We start from the raw sequence: 17,656 nt of genomic DNA on the forward strand, positions 1-17,656 counted from the left end.
AAAATTAATCATTACATATTACAATGTTTAAATGATAAAACGTTTAATTGAAAAAAGTTCACATTTTTTATTTTTCGTTAAAATATCATCTATAAAGAAAAAAATAAATTCCATTCATAAATAAATCAAATATTTTAATTTGAGAGTACTGCTCCTTTGAAATATTTAGTATTTCAAGAAAATAGACGATGCAACGTTAACAAAAGCCTATTTTAAATGTCATTTCACATGAAAGATTATTTTTAACATTGATTTAAAAGATAAATGTCAAAACGAATTTCACATCTGTAACTGAACAGTGTATATGAAACATTTATCCACTGAGCCTTGACTCAATCAAATAACAGAACAACTATGCATGCTAGTTTATTATTTCGAATCCATAAAACAATTCCTTTCCTGTAGTAATTAAAAATAGAAATGGATCTTTATGAAATTCTGAAAACCTGTTTATTGATATAATTAGCAATGTAATATTCAGGGAAGTGTCCTGATTTCAGGTTTTTGTTAATAACTGTTCGTTCACCAGGAAACCCTATTCCATAATGACTCTTGATACTAAGGAGTTTTATTCTTGCCTTTCACATAAATCATCGAGTAGATTAAATATTTTTAAGTATTCTTGTAGTTTTTTACCACTAATATCGAATATCAAAGAAAAAACCACAGAAATCATGTTGTGTTTGTTTTCGCGAGAAAATGATAAACTACATATTTCATTTAGCAAGTCGTAAAACCCCAGTGCTTTGAGAGCCGTAAAACGTTTCCTTGACTTTGATTGGTCAAAAAGCAGTGTTAATGAGGTTTGTAAAGAAACACACTTTATTTTTGTGTTTGTTGCAAGAAATGGGCACTTATCAAGAACTCGTAAGCATTACATAAATACACCAACGATAGAAACTTTTTTTTCTGCTCAGCGTATCGCACTTAATAACCGAAATTAAAACTAGTTTCCTCGGCTAAAATAACTATATGCCATGTGTAGCTTATCAGCGTTAGTGGTAAGTATCCGTAGAACCTATATTTTCAAAACTTATTTTCCATTCATGAATATCTTTATTAAATACTTGATAGAGATAAATTTATAACTGCTGGATGGTAATATTTGTATATAATATGCGAAAGATTGCTACTTAAATATTAAGAGGGTACGATAGCTAGAGCTTCCTACTTGAAACATAACTGTTACTGAAAACGGTTATCCAGTGTTTCAGTTTCCTGTCTAACTAATGTCTTTCTTTACAGCAATACTTCAAAATTGTCCTATGATCTTGAGTGACGTACGTATACACACCTGTATAGAGATATCCTACATACCTTTTGTGAAATTATATATTCTTCTTCAGTTTTGATCAATCAACAACGTATGACAGGATGTTCTGTTACTTACTTACTTAATATATACTGACGATACAGTTTTTAAAACAAAAAGTATAGAAAGCGAAGAAACGATTATTAAGCAAATTACTAAATATACCGTATATAACCAGTAATAGTTGATAAACTTTAAAAAATGTAAAGTGAAAATGAAAAAGAAGATATGCAAAATGAGCCTTTTGACGAGGAAGATTTATTTAATTAATGTTTGTTAACAAAAAAGTATTATTGTTTGATAAAGATACACCAATCACATCATCATAATCATCATCACAGAAACACTTTCACATATAATTAGTAGAAATAATAACAATGCATTATTAATAGTTTAAAAACTAAAACAACTTCTGTATTTGTTGTTATTATTACTTGCTTGCTTTCACTCTTAAGATATAAGCCAAGTCATAAATAGAATAAGAACTGCCAATTTTTATTATTTAAAGCATGTCTTTAAAATTATATTTCAAGAAAGAATATAATTACAAACGCTTTAAAATTTACAACATTCTTTTAAGAATTACAGATTTTAGAGAAATTAAGATGTGAATAGCAAAGTATTTGTTTTCCCATGAGGGTCTTAATTACGCAAGCCGATAATTCCCATTGACAACGCTTCTTCAAAAATACCTTCTCATTGTTCCTCATTTTCCCATAGAAGAATCAGCTATAAACTAAACTTAATTTTCTCGATCCTAACTTATTATAGTTAACTTTCCCAAGCATCCAAGAGCTCTCAGACACTTAAAATATTTATGATAAATGGGTAATACTTAGAATAAAAGAATGCTTGTACACCATGAGGGTTGTCGGTTTCAATTATCTGGAAGACAACTTGTGTATGTTTTCGCAACTGGAAAATGAATGTAGCCGTTTTAAGTGATGGCAAGACTGAAACTTTGATAGATCTGGTCCCATGTTTAAGCAATCCAATGTTTTTTATTGTACAAGATAGGCTTGATGTCGGCATGGGGCTCAGAGTGGATTCTGGAAGTCTTTGCTCTCCGTCTGGTGAAGTCCCCGATCTGTAACCACTCAAGGAAAAATAAATACTGTTTCAATTCCACTGTTAAGGAGGCACCATATCACGTGCCTACATAAAACTATAAACTTAACAGATGCATGTACAGTTTCCCCAAAGAAATTAAATCTTTTGATAAGCCTACAAACAAAATTTTAATAATAGCACGAGGTGGAAATATACTATAAAGTAGAGCATATAGTAAAATCAGTTATTATTGGTTTAACGCAGTTTTGAGGTCTTCATGTTCCGTTTTTTTCAGTCTTGATCGCCGTTTTATTTTTTTTTCATTTCACTACATTTCGATTGGGTCATATCCAAGAATTGTCTATTTTGGAAACGGCCACAGGCACCGTCAACAATTTTAACAACTTTTTAAGAGACCCTGCCTCTGTTAAGAGTTAAAGAGATAATGAAAGATGGAATATTGTTTAAACAGCTTAATTTACACTCAAAGCATTCTAAGCCAGATAAAATTATTTTGCTAATGGATTTTGTTATGTAATTGTGCTAAGATAAATAACATATTTTTTAAGCATCTAAACTAGATGGCTGGAAAAAAGTAAAGTTTTTTAATTGCCCCAACATCTATTTTTAAAGTAGAACCTTTACTATGTTTTCCTCAGCTCATTATAAGTAAAAGTACAACTCAAGATATGTCTTACTCTTGTAGATACAAAAACTAAACATATTTGTTACACTTCCGAACAAAAATGATATTACAGTTAACGATGGTTTGCTATAGTTCATTACATTTTAATATTGTCAACCAATTCTCCTTAAGAATAAAATGTTTTACTCAAGTAGATGAAAGTTTTTAGTTTTATGAATCAAAGTAAATTTAGGCCTACTATGAATCTATCTCATATTGTCATATTTTTTCTCCAAAACTTAAATACCATATTATTTTTAAAAGGCAAGATATTGCATGTTCATACATTTCATGCATGTATGTTATATCGAATATTAACATAATTGTTGTGTAATTAAAGCAAGGTTGTGACCCTAAATCTAAATAACAATTATTATACATGTATTCTTTCATTAAGATGATGGAAAATAAAAGAATTAAAGTTATTTGTGTAAGTTGCTAGAATGTTTTAGGTAAACAAAAAAAAAGAAATAAAATGAAATAGTTGCTCTACTCTGCTAGTTCTATTTTGTTTGAATAAATTTTGAGCTTCATTATATATTATTTTATTTTCTTATTTTATACCTCTTAAAATCAAAAGGAAAATACTAGTAATCTGATAACACTTGACAAATCCTTTACAAGGTTAATGTAATCTCAAAGCCTTGTTTTCTGAAGCAAAGACATGCCTTTAGTAAGCAACGTTTATGAATCTAGCCAAGAATATATATATTAAATACATGTACTAAATTCAAATACAGCCAAACTTCCGTATCACGAACATCAATATCTTGAAAACTTTGGTTAAATCGAATTCGTTAGAGAGCCTCAATCGCTCTTGTCCCCTGTGCTTTACATTCAATATGTCAAACCCTGAGATGTTTCTTACCTCAGTGTTCGAGATGACGAGGTTTGACTAAGAGGTATAGTTTCCTGTACTTGTGAATTTGGACATTAGAATAAAATGAAATTCAAAGATATATGTAATCTTACTGTTTGAGAAAGATTTTTTTCTTTTATTCGTCAATTTTCTGTGAATTTACTCTGACAATGTCTTTTCTGAAACATTTTAAGATTTGTTTAATAAAAATGTACTAATTAGTTTATTAGCATGTTCCTTCTGAAATCGTGCATTAGAGGTTAAGTTGAAGTTTTCTTGAATTAACTAGATCATCTCTAAGAATAATTGACATCGCCACATACTAGCTGTTGACTCTTCCAATAAATTATCAGGTCTTTTTCTCACTATACTTATCTTATATGACATTCCTGTCTTAAATTGAGATTGAATTGACAGTCAAAGAAGGAACTCGTCAGCATTATTAGTCAGTTGATAATTATTAATTGATTTTTATTCATGATTTACACCTGTTTCATTTTAATCTATCATAAATCAATGATTATAGTTTAAAAGTATTCCGAGCTTCATAGATTCTATGAAATCAATTTAGGGAAAGAATAATTTATTCTATGCAAGACAGAACAAATTAAGATTTGGCCATGTCATTTTTGATCAAATATTGTTTGTATCATTTAAGAAACCTTTCTCACGCTGAATAGTTAAACATTTAATTCTCAAGGATTAAAGGTAAGGATAGCAAACACTGATCTATCACCAAATTTAAAAAAAAAAAATACAAATGTGAAGTGAGCATAAACTATGGACACCTGGATATCATGACTTTTTACAAGTGTAATTAAAATCTTACGTTATAATTCACTTCCAATCGTTTTTTGGTGAAAAAGTTGACAAGCAAAAAAAAAGAATTAAAAAAAATAAAAAATAAGGAAATTAAAATTTGGGGGGCCAACCATCCTTTCAATGAACATTTACTATAGTAAAGGTAATGTTGGCGAAAAAAGTGGGGGGGCCAGGCCCCCCCCCCTGGCCCCCCCGGTTGCTACGTCCCTGTTGTTTGTTTGCTTGTGGAAGTACGTTAGAGAATTTTTCATCCATATTGAGTATGCCATCATATGCTGGTAGAGGGTTGCAAATTTTGACCTAAACTCAGAACTAACGGCCTTTGAGCAGGGGGAGATGCGTCTCAGGGCTTCATTTCATACGACCTCATCTGAGACAGCAATCTCCACTTCGCGCAGTGGGATTCGAACCCTTACCGTTATCAAGTTCAACTTTTAACAACGAGACTGTAGAGCAAAAGCTAGAATTACTAAGTTGTATATTTTCCATGCACAAAAATTATAGGTTAAATATAGCATTAAACGTAAATTGTTCTGTAATATTTTCTTTGCGTTATTTTAAATTAAGAGTTATAATGTTGCATAGTGTATAATATTGTGATAGCTTTGTTCATTTGATCAGGAGGTTTTTAATTACATTTCACTTTTTGAAAATATAAACTTAATGATCTTATAAATCTTTAAGGGATTTAAATAGATTCAGTATTCATGAATAGGGAAACTGTGACTAAATTCAAAGCTACACTTTCTGAAAAGAGATCTTTTATAGTAGATAACAAAGGAATACGTTAACCCTTTGCGCCTGTTTTCAAGGTTACGATGATATTTAATTTACCATGCTTAAAAAAAATTAGAATTCCCCCCTGTAAAATTTGAAAGTATATTAACTATTTCATAATAATATTATTACATGCAAAAGCTGATTTACTTTAGTCAGTTTTGAATTTTATATGGTAAATTTACACAATTTTCGTCATCGGGTCCATGAAATGGGAAATATCATTGAATATATTGTTAAGAAGAGGACTGATTTAATTATTGAGATATTTCGAAATTTTGATTTTAGATAATACTGCTTTTCCTCATAACTGTCATTTGTCGTGGAGTGAAATTCTTTCAGTTTTACGAGCCAATTTCTTTTAAATCTGTCTTTACTCAACAAGATTTAAAAAAAAATGTCGCAGAAGATTGAAAAGGTGCAACATATACATAAAATTTAGAGAAATGAACAGCTATCATGCTCAAACGTACAGTCAAACAAAACGGATTGAGAGCAGAGCAAATTCTACCTCAGAGGTCGGATTAGATGCTATGGAGGGGCAAACATTCTTTGTCGACCGGTCACAACAATCGTGATTGAGGAAAACGGGGAAATTCATACGTAATGAGTTGTGTAAATAATGGCCTTAAAGTGTATGATGAAGAAAATCAGATATTTACTAGTTAGTATTTGCAAATAAAATCACTGACAATAGAGTTTCTGAAATGTTGACTTTAAATTGAAATTGTTGATATCCTTGTTTCATTAACTTGTTTGTCAATAGCTAGATATCGATATATAGCTCGATGGTCTAATTAACTGGGACGGACGAAAAAAGGACTAATGAGTTCCCTTGAAATGCATGTTTAAATTAAACAAACATAAAATATATGTCTCCACTTTTGACTCTTGTTTTATTTTCATTACTTTTCTTTTTTTCTATTATAAAATAAAGTGATATAAAGAAGAAAAATAAATGCCCAGTTTTAATTGTCAAGTAAATGGCTGCTTTTTATTTATTGAGACTTTTATTAAAAGAAGTCCATTTTTTAGGATATAGTTTAATATAAATTATCAACATGTAAAATTTTGATCGTTTATACATATTCCAAAAGCACCATTCAGAATAAAAATACCTCACCGAAGTCGAAATAAAATAGATATTTCATTCCAAAAAGGCGTTTCATTAGATATAGATATTAAAGGGCAAATTAAAGCTAAACTCAATTTAAAAATGTACTTATTTTATTGCGTAAAATGACTTCAAATTTTCTGTTTTAACGAGCAAGGTGTATAAAATGTCCCTGTCCTTATACCAGCTAATTGCTTAATCCCTTTGTTCCTTTTTTAATACGAATATAAAGTAGAGACTTAGACGATAGTGCTTTCATTTTCTATTAAAATTTTCCTTGGGATTTCAAGTATTAGAAAACAGGCTTTATGAAAGAGCAATGTAATTGAATTTTGAAGAAGACAGTGATATCTTATTATTTTAAGCAAAGGATTAACATGTGAAGGAAGCCCTCAATTTAAAACAGGTGATTAAAATCTTCAAATACAGTTCAATCATTATATAATTGCAGTAAATGCATCAGAGGTTATATTGTATAACAGACAATATTCAAGCTAAAAAGTATATATTAAATATAACAAATAGGAGCAGAGTAAACAGACATCTAAAACATCAGAAGTGAGGTGAGGTTCCATGGAGAAGTGAGCATCCCCTGCCCATCGATTACACAAGCCGTGTGCTCCCTGTCATGCTCAGAAAATAACGGAAAAAAAATGGCTTCACAACTAATATGAAAAACGTAAGTCAGCATTAGATTGCATTTGCTGACAAGGTAATTGTATCGACCATAAAATGTACGGAATGATGCATTTAAATGAGACATATGATATTCTTAATTTATCACTTATTTATTCCTCACAAATATTGACTTATTTGTCAATAACTTACCTTTTGAAATTGTTCATACGTAGGAGGATATGGAGATAACGAACAGTATTCAATCTCAACGTCCATTAAACAATATACAAAATAAGAGCAGAGCAAACACGGACCTCTGAAACATCAGAGGTTGGATCAGGTGCCATGGAGGAGTGAGCATCCCCTGCCGACCGGTCACACCCGCCGTGTGCTCGTTGTCATGATCAGGAAATAACGGAAAAAATCCGACGTCAATTCAGTGTATAAATAATGGACTAACAATTGGTATGAAAAACGTCAGTCAGCATATGACTCAATGATAAATTGTATTTGCTGACAAGGTCATTGTATCGACCATAGAATTTACGAAATGATGACTTTAAACGAGACTGTTGATATTCTTGTTTCATCAACTTGCTTGTCAATAATTTACTTCGTTTAAAAAATTGTTCATACGTAGAGCACGCTCTTGCGTATCGAATCAACTGAGATATATATACTCCGTATGCAGTTGATGAAGGTATATTGCTGCATAAGTAAGGGAAGTTGACGATAGAAAACTTATTATCCTGCAACTACCCCTTGCATTGACCTAATAAAGGTAACCTAATAAACCAAAGCTTTATCCGGTCACTGCCCTAATAAAGCCTCGTGCATGTATTCCGACGTTCCAAAAGCATTGTGACGTCACGTATACTGCAATGTTTACGCCATGGCGTCATAGTTTCAACTGCAGAGATGTGCCTAAATCTGTCGGAATTAGCTTGATTTGGACGCTCAAATGTAAGATTTTGTTGCAGGATAAACAAAATACATGATAACTGTCTTGAAATATAAGCGATATTTGGGCTCAGATCGAAAACGGTAAGCCTAGCCCTCTTTCACGTTTTCTTACCCTCGCCCAAATATCGCTTATATTTCAAGACAGTAACCATGTATTTTATATAAGTCATCACGTTTATCATATAGCTTGGTTGTTAGATTACCATTAGTGTCTTTTTCAAGTAAAATGATCTTGCGTTTCGAATCAACTTTGAGACATAAATCTCGTGTGTAGGTAATCAGGGTATATTGCTGCATAAGTAAGGGAAGTTGGCGACTGAAGAGTTGTATCTGCGAAATTGAAAAGTAATTTGCACTTTTTTTTTTTTACACTTTTGAAGGAAAAATGTTGCATTTGCCAGAAAATTACGATTTCAATAGATGTAGAAGTCCAGGGACACTAGTGATAATAAAGCATTGTTATCGAAAGATTAGCAGTTTTAATTATAAAAAACTTGATTAGGCCAAAAAACACTAAGTGATTCTATGTACCAGTACTGTACATATAAATATTTCTTGTCAAAGATTTTATGTTTGCGCAAACACTAGTTACGATTTGCTTGTGAAAATTTTATTCTCGAGTATATATTTTTTTTATTTGATTATATACAACAATAGTCAGATTTCGTGAAACAATTTGTCTCGCATCTTAACTTTCAAAAAAAACAAGAAAAAAGGCGAAATGTTAAATAATGATATGATAAATGAATTTACGTAAAGGGAGTCCGAATTATCTTGTTTAAAGTCATTTTTTGCAAATTCTTTGGTCTTGACAATTGGAAATAAGTTTTCATGCACAACTTTAAGGTATTGTTTTATTATTTTTTTAATAAAGCGCCTTAAAAAATAGAGGTCCATATTTGCTTTGTTCACACCTTACAATTGTTTCATTAAACAGTAAGATTAATGCTCCTTAGCTTCACATTCCACTATTCATCGAAACAGTGTTAACATGTTCGTATGAACATTCAAGGTCTTTCAAAAATTAACATGACGAGTTTCATAAAATTAAGGACATTTTATGTATTTATTACAACATGCCCTAAAAATTGAATGATAATGTATATAAAATTTTTGAACACCTGGCCTTGTGACCATAAACACAAAAAATTCTCAGACAAAATATGTTCTCAAGATTTAAGAATTTCCTCTGCTGAGAATTTCTCAAAAATCGTAGACCATAAACAGACTTGAGAAAATTCTCACTTAAGAAATTTCTTAACTCGTTAAGACGCGCTTTGACGCGCGCGTTGCTGTTTCCAAGGATTCTTACCACTGGCTGTGGAACTCTTCAGATTTTTATGGTAAGAAAGTCATAACAACAATAAACAATAGTAATAAATAAATATTCGTCTGCTTATTTCTATATGTACAAGTAAAATGGCGAAAAGGTCGGCAAATTGGACAACGGATGAGGAAATTGTTTTGGTGGAAGAGGTTGGGAAGAGGGAAGATGTACTTTTTGGGAAAATGAAAGGGGACGGAACGGTGAAAATTGGAGAAATTAGGTCTAAGGGGTGGAAGGAAATTTGTGATGTGTTAAACGCGTAAGTTGTAAATGTTGAACATCTAAAAACAAAACATTTCATAAAATAATTCAAAGGCACACGAATCTATAAATCAAAAGGTTCTTGTTACATGCTCAATGCGACTTACGATAATGGAAAACCCCTGAATCTAATTTAAGATCAAGTGAATGATAATAAAAAGGATTTACTTCCCTTTGTTAAGCTGGGACCAATGGAATATTTATAATATGTCCCTACAATCGAAAAAAAAAAGAAATAGAAATTAGAAATCGGCCTTGAATTACAAGTTCATTTAGATACCTTCGATATTTGTGAAAAATCCTTATAAAGTTCTTCTAGGTTAGAATGTTTCAATCCAGTAATCCACCATGCTCAGCTTCTGGATTATGCAAACTCGCTTGTCCAAAATGGCTATATAAAGAGGGTTTTCAATTACCCATATGTCTTTTTCGTCTCCATTTGATGTATTCTTGTAGAATAACCATTTTCTCATTCACTTTTTAAAAAAGTATTTCTGAACAAGTCATGTAACATTCGTCCATATTTTTTTGAACCCCAACAAAAGTTATGTCGCACGTCATTCATGGGGGTTCAAAAGGGGTATCTATGAAATCGGGTTAAAAAAGTACATGTATCTGTAGTGGTTTTTGATTCATTCCTCTTTATTTTCCGGTGTTTATAGTATACTTATAACAAACATAAAAAATTGTTATAGTAATCAACTACATGTAACCACATACGGAAAATTTTCCCTAATCATTAAATTTAATTACATGATGTAATTTTTCTGTTACAGAAGATTCAGTTTGAAAAAAAGAGAAGAAGCAGAAATAAAAAAGAAGTACTACAACGTCAAGCAACGCAGTAATTTAATTTGTAAATCTTCTTACACTTAGCCCCCCCCCCCCCCCCCCCCCACTTTCAATTTGCTTCCGACGCCAATGACATATAAATGTATCATATAAATTCCTACATGTAATCAACAGGTTCGAATAGTCTAAGCGTTTTTCAAAAAAGGGGGAGGGGTGTTGGAGTAAAAAAAAATTAAACCTTATTTTTAAAAAAAAAAGGGGGGAGGGGTTGTTTCATGCAAGTATTAAAATTATTACGTTACACAGTCTAAATATCGAAAAACTATAAGTACAGTTAAATTAAAACAATATTGACCATCCCATTTTATATAGGCAAGGACAAACTTGATCAAATAAAGAGACCAAAAACTGGGGGAGGCAAACCCATAGCTTTGACCACAGCAGAGGATCTTTTTCTTCAGTCCATGGAGGGAAGACCTCAGATAGAGGGAATCGCATCCGGGATTGATACAGATGGCAAGAATTCAATATTATTCAATTTTAATTTTATTAATAATGATTTTAACAAATTAGATTAGAAGATTATATACTATATAATAATGATACATTTTACTCAATTTGTAAACGTATGGTATTTATTTTTAAAAATAGAAATATCAGGATTGGACAGCACAGTTGGCGATGGTCCTACATGTAGTGACAATACAATTCAAGAGGAAAACCAATGTAAATAATTTTATTAAGTATTTTCATTCGAAGTAAAAAATTATTTCTCTATATTTGGTTTTAAAAAATTAAAATTCTGCATAAAATTATCATTTTTTATTCATACAATTTAACAGTATCAAAGACAAACCAAGGTAATGCAGATGCACAAGAACCAAATATAAACAAATCAACATCTTCGACTGCTACATCTACGAATTACACGTATAGAAAATCAAGAAAAGGTAAAATATGTCATATTTAGCAATACACAGTATTACATTCTTGACCCTTGCAATTAATAAATACTAGTAATAATCAATAAATCAGATTACTGTTTCTCTTTACATATAAAGCTGATACACGCAACAATACACGCAACAGGGGGAAGTTAGCAGAGCTTGAAGAAGAAAATATGAAGTTGGATAACCAGAGGCTTCGGATGCAAATTAACCAACTAAATGAAAACAAAGAAATCCTGACACTCAAAAAGGAAATTTTAATGCTCAAGAAATCAAAACTGGAATTTGAAATCCAAGCTAACTATCCATTTTTTACCGAAGCACTTTCCGCAAATCAATGTACAGATATTTCTGAGTGTTAAAGACATTTATGAGATAGAATGTTCTTATCGTAGTTATAAATTTATGAATGACGGAAGGTTTGATACACTCACTTAAATCACATTTTATTTTGAGAATCTATCGAGGTAAGAAAATATTGTATAGGAATACACATATTTTGTAGATAAATGAATGTGTATTATACGAGTTGAAAGTAAGAAGGATAAAGCTGATCGAGCGTTATATCATTCGAGTTGTATGAAATGGTAATAAAATTTATGACATCTCTGACCACTAATTTTCATTTCTACCTAGATTCGACAAATGCATATTAATATTGCCTGTATATTTTCCCGTAAAGACTGCCGGATTGCATGGGTAAATTATGCTTCAATTGTATTCGTGTGATTAAATGAACAGAAATTGTGAATTGAATATAGCAAAATAACTCAAGAGAAAAACAAATCTGCAATTTCATCTCTCTTCCTACAACCATCGTTACTAGGCGGAATTCGATCTACATTCATGGCATGATTGATGCATTCCTGAAAATCATAATCTGCGCAATTACTGCTGATGAAAATATCCGATTTTTCTATCCCTATGTTGTGTAGTAAGACACAAGCAGTGATATAATCAACAGCTTGTTCGGGTGAACATCTCAGACCGTAATGAAGGCACTGAAACCGCTTCTTTAAAACACCATAGGTTTGTTCTATGAGAACACGGGTACGGCACAACGAGCTGTTGAAGTTTTCCTGGGCTCGGTTTGAAGGTACATTATAAGGAGTCATGAGGTAATGAGTGCAGGGGTATCCAGAATCTCCAAGTAAAAGTCCACTGTGTATTCCTAAAAAAACGTTAAATTTTTTAATCAATACTAATAATTGCCATACATGTCACACATACATGTACTTGCGCAGATCTATCACTGTATCGCCCTAAAAAATCCTGGAGCCGTGTATGTCATATAGTAATATGTTTTTGTGACTGTATATAGTTTTATTATTTCTGTTTACTTTATGAAAAAAGAAAGGAATTCATTTTAACAGTACATTTTATAGATGTTCACATTTCTAACTTTTTCTTACCTCTCTCGAATTGATGGCATAGCGCGGATGATCTCCATACCCTACTGTCGTGTGTTGACCCAGGCCATCTTGCACATAGTGATGTAATTCGAAAATTGGGGTCGCATACCATCTGCATGTATTATAATATATATTAAATATTTATATTATATACCTGGTTACTAGCAGTATTTCATACATAACTCAATACCAATTTGAAGCAAAAATATGCGATTTCAAGCACCTTTTTAACCTCTAAAAAACTTAATTGTTCATCATTTCAGAAACGGGTGTATTCAAGTTTGTTTCCCCAATATGAAATCTACATGCAATAATACCTGCACATTCAATGAATGGTACCCCTTTCTATTTACATAGTCCACCTCGTTTTCAGATGGCATCGTAATTTTGATAAAAGTGCCGTCCACGCATCCGAGTACTTGGGGGAAACCTAAACAAATAAAACATGAGACTACACACAGGACCATTTTTGAAAAAAAGTGTTTTTAAGATACATGTAGACGAAACCTTTTTTCAGGAAGACTTGAAAAATATATATTTAAATATTATATACTTTCAAGAGCTATCTCTATAACAACTTTAAACAGTAACTGTTTTAAACTTTTGAAATATTACTGATTGCAATTAAAAAAAAATATTCAGGGAAAAGGAAATTTACAGAATGTCGAAATCTTTTAATTCGTATGGGATGGGTGTACTTGTGTGTGAGGGTGTGTATGTGTGTAATAAGGTTAAGCTCGAAATTCTTGCAGTTCATTTTTTTTTTCATGTACAAATACTACATGAAAGGGGAGAGGGTTTTAATGAACAGTTTCTGTTTTTAAGGGGGCCGACTTTAGTTTCCATTGTGCAATATTTCGCGCATCATAGTAAAATGAAGCGTATTTACTGTTTTAATGCAACTTTTTTCTCTTAATTATTAAAATTAAACAAAAGTAAGAAATTATAGGTATAAAAATGCAATTACAATTTGATATTACTGATTTTTTTAACCGATTTTGCAATTGATAGGTGGGTTGACGTCGCAATAAAAATATTATTAAAGAAAAAGAAATAAACATACGCTCTTGAAATTTAATACACAGAAATTTTAGAATATTTTCTATATTTTTATTACGTTTTCATATGACTCCATTTTGTAGTACTCTATAAAAATAGTAAAATTTGGTAATTTTTTTTTTTTTGTATTCTGAGATGTCCCTTTGTTATATAGACCCTATTCACCAATGAAAAACTTTGGTGACGGGACCCTTTATACCAATAATTAAAAGGTAAATACGTAAGTATTTATCTTTTCTTTTTATATTTTGCATCATATATTATACCTGTTATTCTTTCTGCATTTTATATTCCATATATGCCTATTTGAAATTCATTATCAATTTAATTTTTGTGTTCAAGATTTTTTGACTATACATATTTTAATCTAGGTGGCGCTTTTGTATGTTGTCATTCATGACTTAAGCGACATTTACATGGGTAAGTTCAAGTTTTGATTTCATCTGTTTGTTATAGAAACAAATATTACAATGCAGAATATAAGAAACATATAATACCTGCAATTCGTCTAAAACCCTCCATTACTCTGTAGGCAACTTCTCCAACGGGAAAGGCGATGAATCTTAAGAAAACACGGATGATCAAAGAGGTTACAGCCCGAATTTCCCTCCCTGCAGCATTTCTTGAAATATTTAGACTGTCTCCTATAAGAAGATGTGTTGCCCCGGTGGCCAGAAATCGTAAGCAAAGTAAGATAGAGAGAATTGGCGAGAGTGCCATGTTCCGGTGTGTATTCCGTTCCAAATTTCCTCTAATTTCGTCATGAATGAAGAGAATTGATGCCCTTCGGAACCGGTACCTCTCAAATAATTCATTATCATCCAAGGCGAGGGGATCCATTCTGTCACGGAACACCCGAGGGGCTGGCAGTGCCCTGCGATAGCGTCTATAACGCCTTATTCGTCTGTGTACGGCTGCCATTTTGAGACTGAGAATTTACTTAAGTCTGCTATTAACCAAACTTAAGAATTTTCTTATTCTGAGAACAAATTTTGTCTGAGAATTTTTTATGGTCTGCAATCGTTCTCAATTTGAGAAAAAAATAAAATTCTGAGAAAAAAATTGAGTTGAGAACTTTTATTGTCTGAGAATTGTTTTATGGTCACAAGGCCTGGACATTATTTTACAAAAATCTTCTTCATCTTTCAAAACATAAATAAAATTATGGGAACTGTTGTTTTTAGATATATGCTTAAAATTTTAACTAAATGGGTAATGGAATTAAAGTGAAGGTATCTTCTTTATTAAAAATAATTTTAAGAAAGGAGCTTGATAGATTAATGATATATTGTAAGAGACTTAAAAGTTTATTTGAAAAAGATCAATATTTAGTTTACAAATATGGCCATTATTTGAATATATTTATTCGTTGATTTTTTTTTCTCAAAACTTTTAATCAAAATGAGGTATGCACATAGTAGTAACCAAGTCATTCAACAAATATTTGCAAATTTTATTCCTGCGCAATTCTCTATGAATTATATTCTTATATTAAGTTTATAAAACAGATCATAAATATTTTTCTGTGTTCTATAAAGGTCATAATTTACAACTTCTGGCAATTGTAGAAAGATGTATTCTTTGTTTATATAATTTCGCAATTCTATAATTCAAAATAGAATACATTATTTGACGGAAACCATTTCAAATATATTTCATTGTAAAGCATTTTTGTAAAGTAATTGAAGTTGGGCTAAAATATTAAATCCACTTTTGGAATATAAATCGATATTTTATGCTATAATATGGCGACGACAATTATTTAAGAAACATTATTTAAGCATATAAACGTCCATATATAACAATATTAATTCATTATTTTTCCTGAAATTACCTCAGTTATTGTGTTATATTTTTTTTCTAAAAACATATCAGTGTATATTGAGAATTTTTTTAAGCTAAAGACCTAATTAAATAGCAATTTAAATAAATGATCTTGTGTCCTAGAATTACATGCATCGTGTTAGCCTCACAATTAACAATAAATCCCTTGGCTTTAACACTCATCTCTGTCAAACCACTTTTTCTCTTACTTACTTCTCTTACTTACCACCTGCATACGGAGTTTATATATCTCAGTTGATTCCATACGCAAGGGCATGCTTTACTAATGAACAATTTCAAAAACGAGATAAGTTATTGACAAACAAGTTCTAAACTCTGGGATAAGACTGTACATTTACATTACACGTGTTTTCTGCATACAAAGTGAATGAAAATCTATGGCATTCAAAACACCATAACACGGACAGGGTGCCAAAATATTAAAGCATGCGTTTTAGTTTGACTTCACAATCGTTGAACGCTGAGGAAGTGCAACGTCATATAAGCGAAAATCAAAAATCACGCTAACATTGACCAGAAGCTGTTACGTTGGCTCTTCAATTAACTGTAGCTTATTTTAAATATAAATCGCATTTGCAGTGAAAGTAGAGAGCTAAAAAATGTAAATATAAGCAATGAATGATTATTCTTTGAAAGATATAGTCTCAAAACTGCAATCGTATGTGCAAACAAATTTTCATAACGAGCAAACGCGCGTTACTTGATTTGTTTGCACACACCTATGCAGTTATGAGGCTATATCTTTTAAAAAATAATCATTCATTGCTTAAATAAACCGAGGTCCCTTTTTGCAATAGATCCCTAGCTTCTCAATGGCCCTCAACCGGCAAATTGTGGCGTCTCCATATGTTTGAAAATATGTAAAAGAGACTTTAAGCAACCTAAAAACAAAGATGTCTTGACTCGATATATCTCAGTGAACTCGAAGTAAAATACACCAAACAGTCTTAACAAAAATTTAAGTTAATATTGAATTTATCGGAGTCCGCTTTATGGTTAATAATAATTCAAATAAGGACTAAAGGACAACCTAGAATGTGGAATTAATTACGTATAGAAGGAGCATGTATATGCTCTTACCAATAAACAACCAACAACATTTTAAAACAATTTGTGTACAATTTCCTTATATGAGCGAATTTGGTTTTGAATACAGTCTTGATGTGAACTGTGATGAGTTTATGGCAAAAAACTTTGATCAGAGAAACTCACAAGATAACTAGCATCACGTGAGTTATAAATTTCTTTTACCATCACTTGTGTATCTAATTTAATTTATCTTAAAGTGTCCTTAAAACGGTTCAATAATAACTTTTAAATCAGATCTATTCAGTACATGTTAGGTCTGAAATGTGACCGACAAGTGATAAATAATTGCATCAAAGTCGTGTATGGGAAACCACTCCTCGTGAAGGTCAGCAGGAGTAGTGGCACTTCTATCAGAGTTCTGAATGTTAATGATCTGTTCTATTCCAGTTCTCCACTCACATTGGTGGTAAGTTGACATTCATTGTGTCTTCACCAAGAAGTGCTTCGCCGCAAGTATCACCATGACATTGACAAACATACAGATGTTGTTTTGCAAAGCAAAATGCATATCAAACACTTCCAATATTACATTAAATTGAAGGAATCTGTCTGTCAAAAACCAAAAAAAAGTAATGGACTAATATCAATCAATTCTCAAATTAACTTCTAGCAGGCGCGTTTTTGATGAGTTAATTTTGGATTTTGCATAGAAAAAAATGCAGATTGAATGCAACTATATATAAAACACATCACTTTTAATTTAAAAAAGTCAATTCCTGTAAGC

The 17,656-nt window shown here is 31.4% G+C and overlaps 2 protein-coding genes and 1 long non-coding RNA gene across 3 annotated transcripts in view; 1 reads left to right on the plus strand and 2 right to left on the minus strand.

Moving 5' to 3' along the window:
- Nucleotides 1-17,656, minus strand: part of LOC134230548 (uncharacterized) — a 42,333-nt gene that overhangs the window by 11,717 nt on the left and 12,960 nt on the right. The gene's annotated exons all lie outside the window — the stretch shown is intronic.
- Nucleotides 11,171-11,889, plus strand: LOC134230531 (uncharacterized). The gene is made up of 3 exons (XM_062712362.1): nucleotides 11,171-11,306; nucleotides 11,423-11,530; nucleotides 11,642-11,889. Exons 1-3 carry the CDS (start codon nucleotides 11,180-11,182, stop codon nucleotides 11,887-11,889), a joined length of 483 nt encoding a protein of 160 aa, XP_062568346.1. The 5' UTR covers nucleotides 11,171-11,179.
- On the minus strand, nucleotides 11,999-14,919 carry LOC134230530 (putative nuclease HARBI1). Its single transcript, XM_062712361.1, has 4 exons — nucleotides 14,496-14,919; nucleotides 13,257-13,369; nucleotides 12,940-13,051; nucleotides 11,999-12,698 (listed from the first exon to the last, which is right to left on the minus strand). The coding sequence occupies exons 1-4, from the start codon at nucleotides 14,917-14,919 to the stop codon at nucleotides 12,298-12,300; spliced, it is 1,050 nt and encodes a 349-aa protein (XP_062568345.1). The 3' UTR covers nucleotides 11,999-12,297.

The sequence above is a fragment of the Saccostrea cucullata genome, unplaced genomic scaffold (genome assembly GCF_032062105.1).
Source record: "Saccostrea cucullata isolate Sc308-1 unplaced genomic scaffold, CSIRO_AGI_Scuc_v1 ctg178, whole genome shotgun sequence".
Classification (NCBI taxonomy): Eukaryota; Metazoa; Mollusca; class Bivalvia; order Ostreida; family Ostreidae; genus Saccostrea; species Saccostrea cuccullata.

Coding starts and splice junctions, on each gene's coding strand:
- LOC134230531 (XM_062712362.1), top strand. CDS start 11,180: ATGATACATTTTACTCAATTTGTAAACGTATGGTATTTATTTTTAAAA. Junction 11,307..11,422: donor AATTCAAGAGGAAAACCAAT/GTAAATAATTTT, acceptor ACAATTTAACAG/TATCAAAGACAAACCAAGGT. Junction 11,531..11,641: donor GTATAGAAAATCAAGAAAAG/GTAAAATATGTC, acceptor TTACATATAAAG/CTGATACACGCAACAATACA.
- LOC134230530 (XM_062712361.1), bottom strand. CDS start 14,919: ATGGCAGCCGTACACAGACGAATAAGGCGTTATAGACGCTATCGCAGG. Junction 13,052..13,256: donor ACCATTCATTGAATGTGCAG/GTATTATTGCAT, acceptor TAATACATGCAG/ATGGTATGCGACCCCAATTT. Junction 12,699..12,939: donor ATGCCATCAATTCGAGAGAG/GTAAGAAAAAGT, acceptor ACGTTTTTTTAG/GAATACACAGTGGACTTTTA.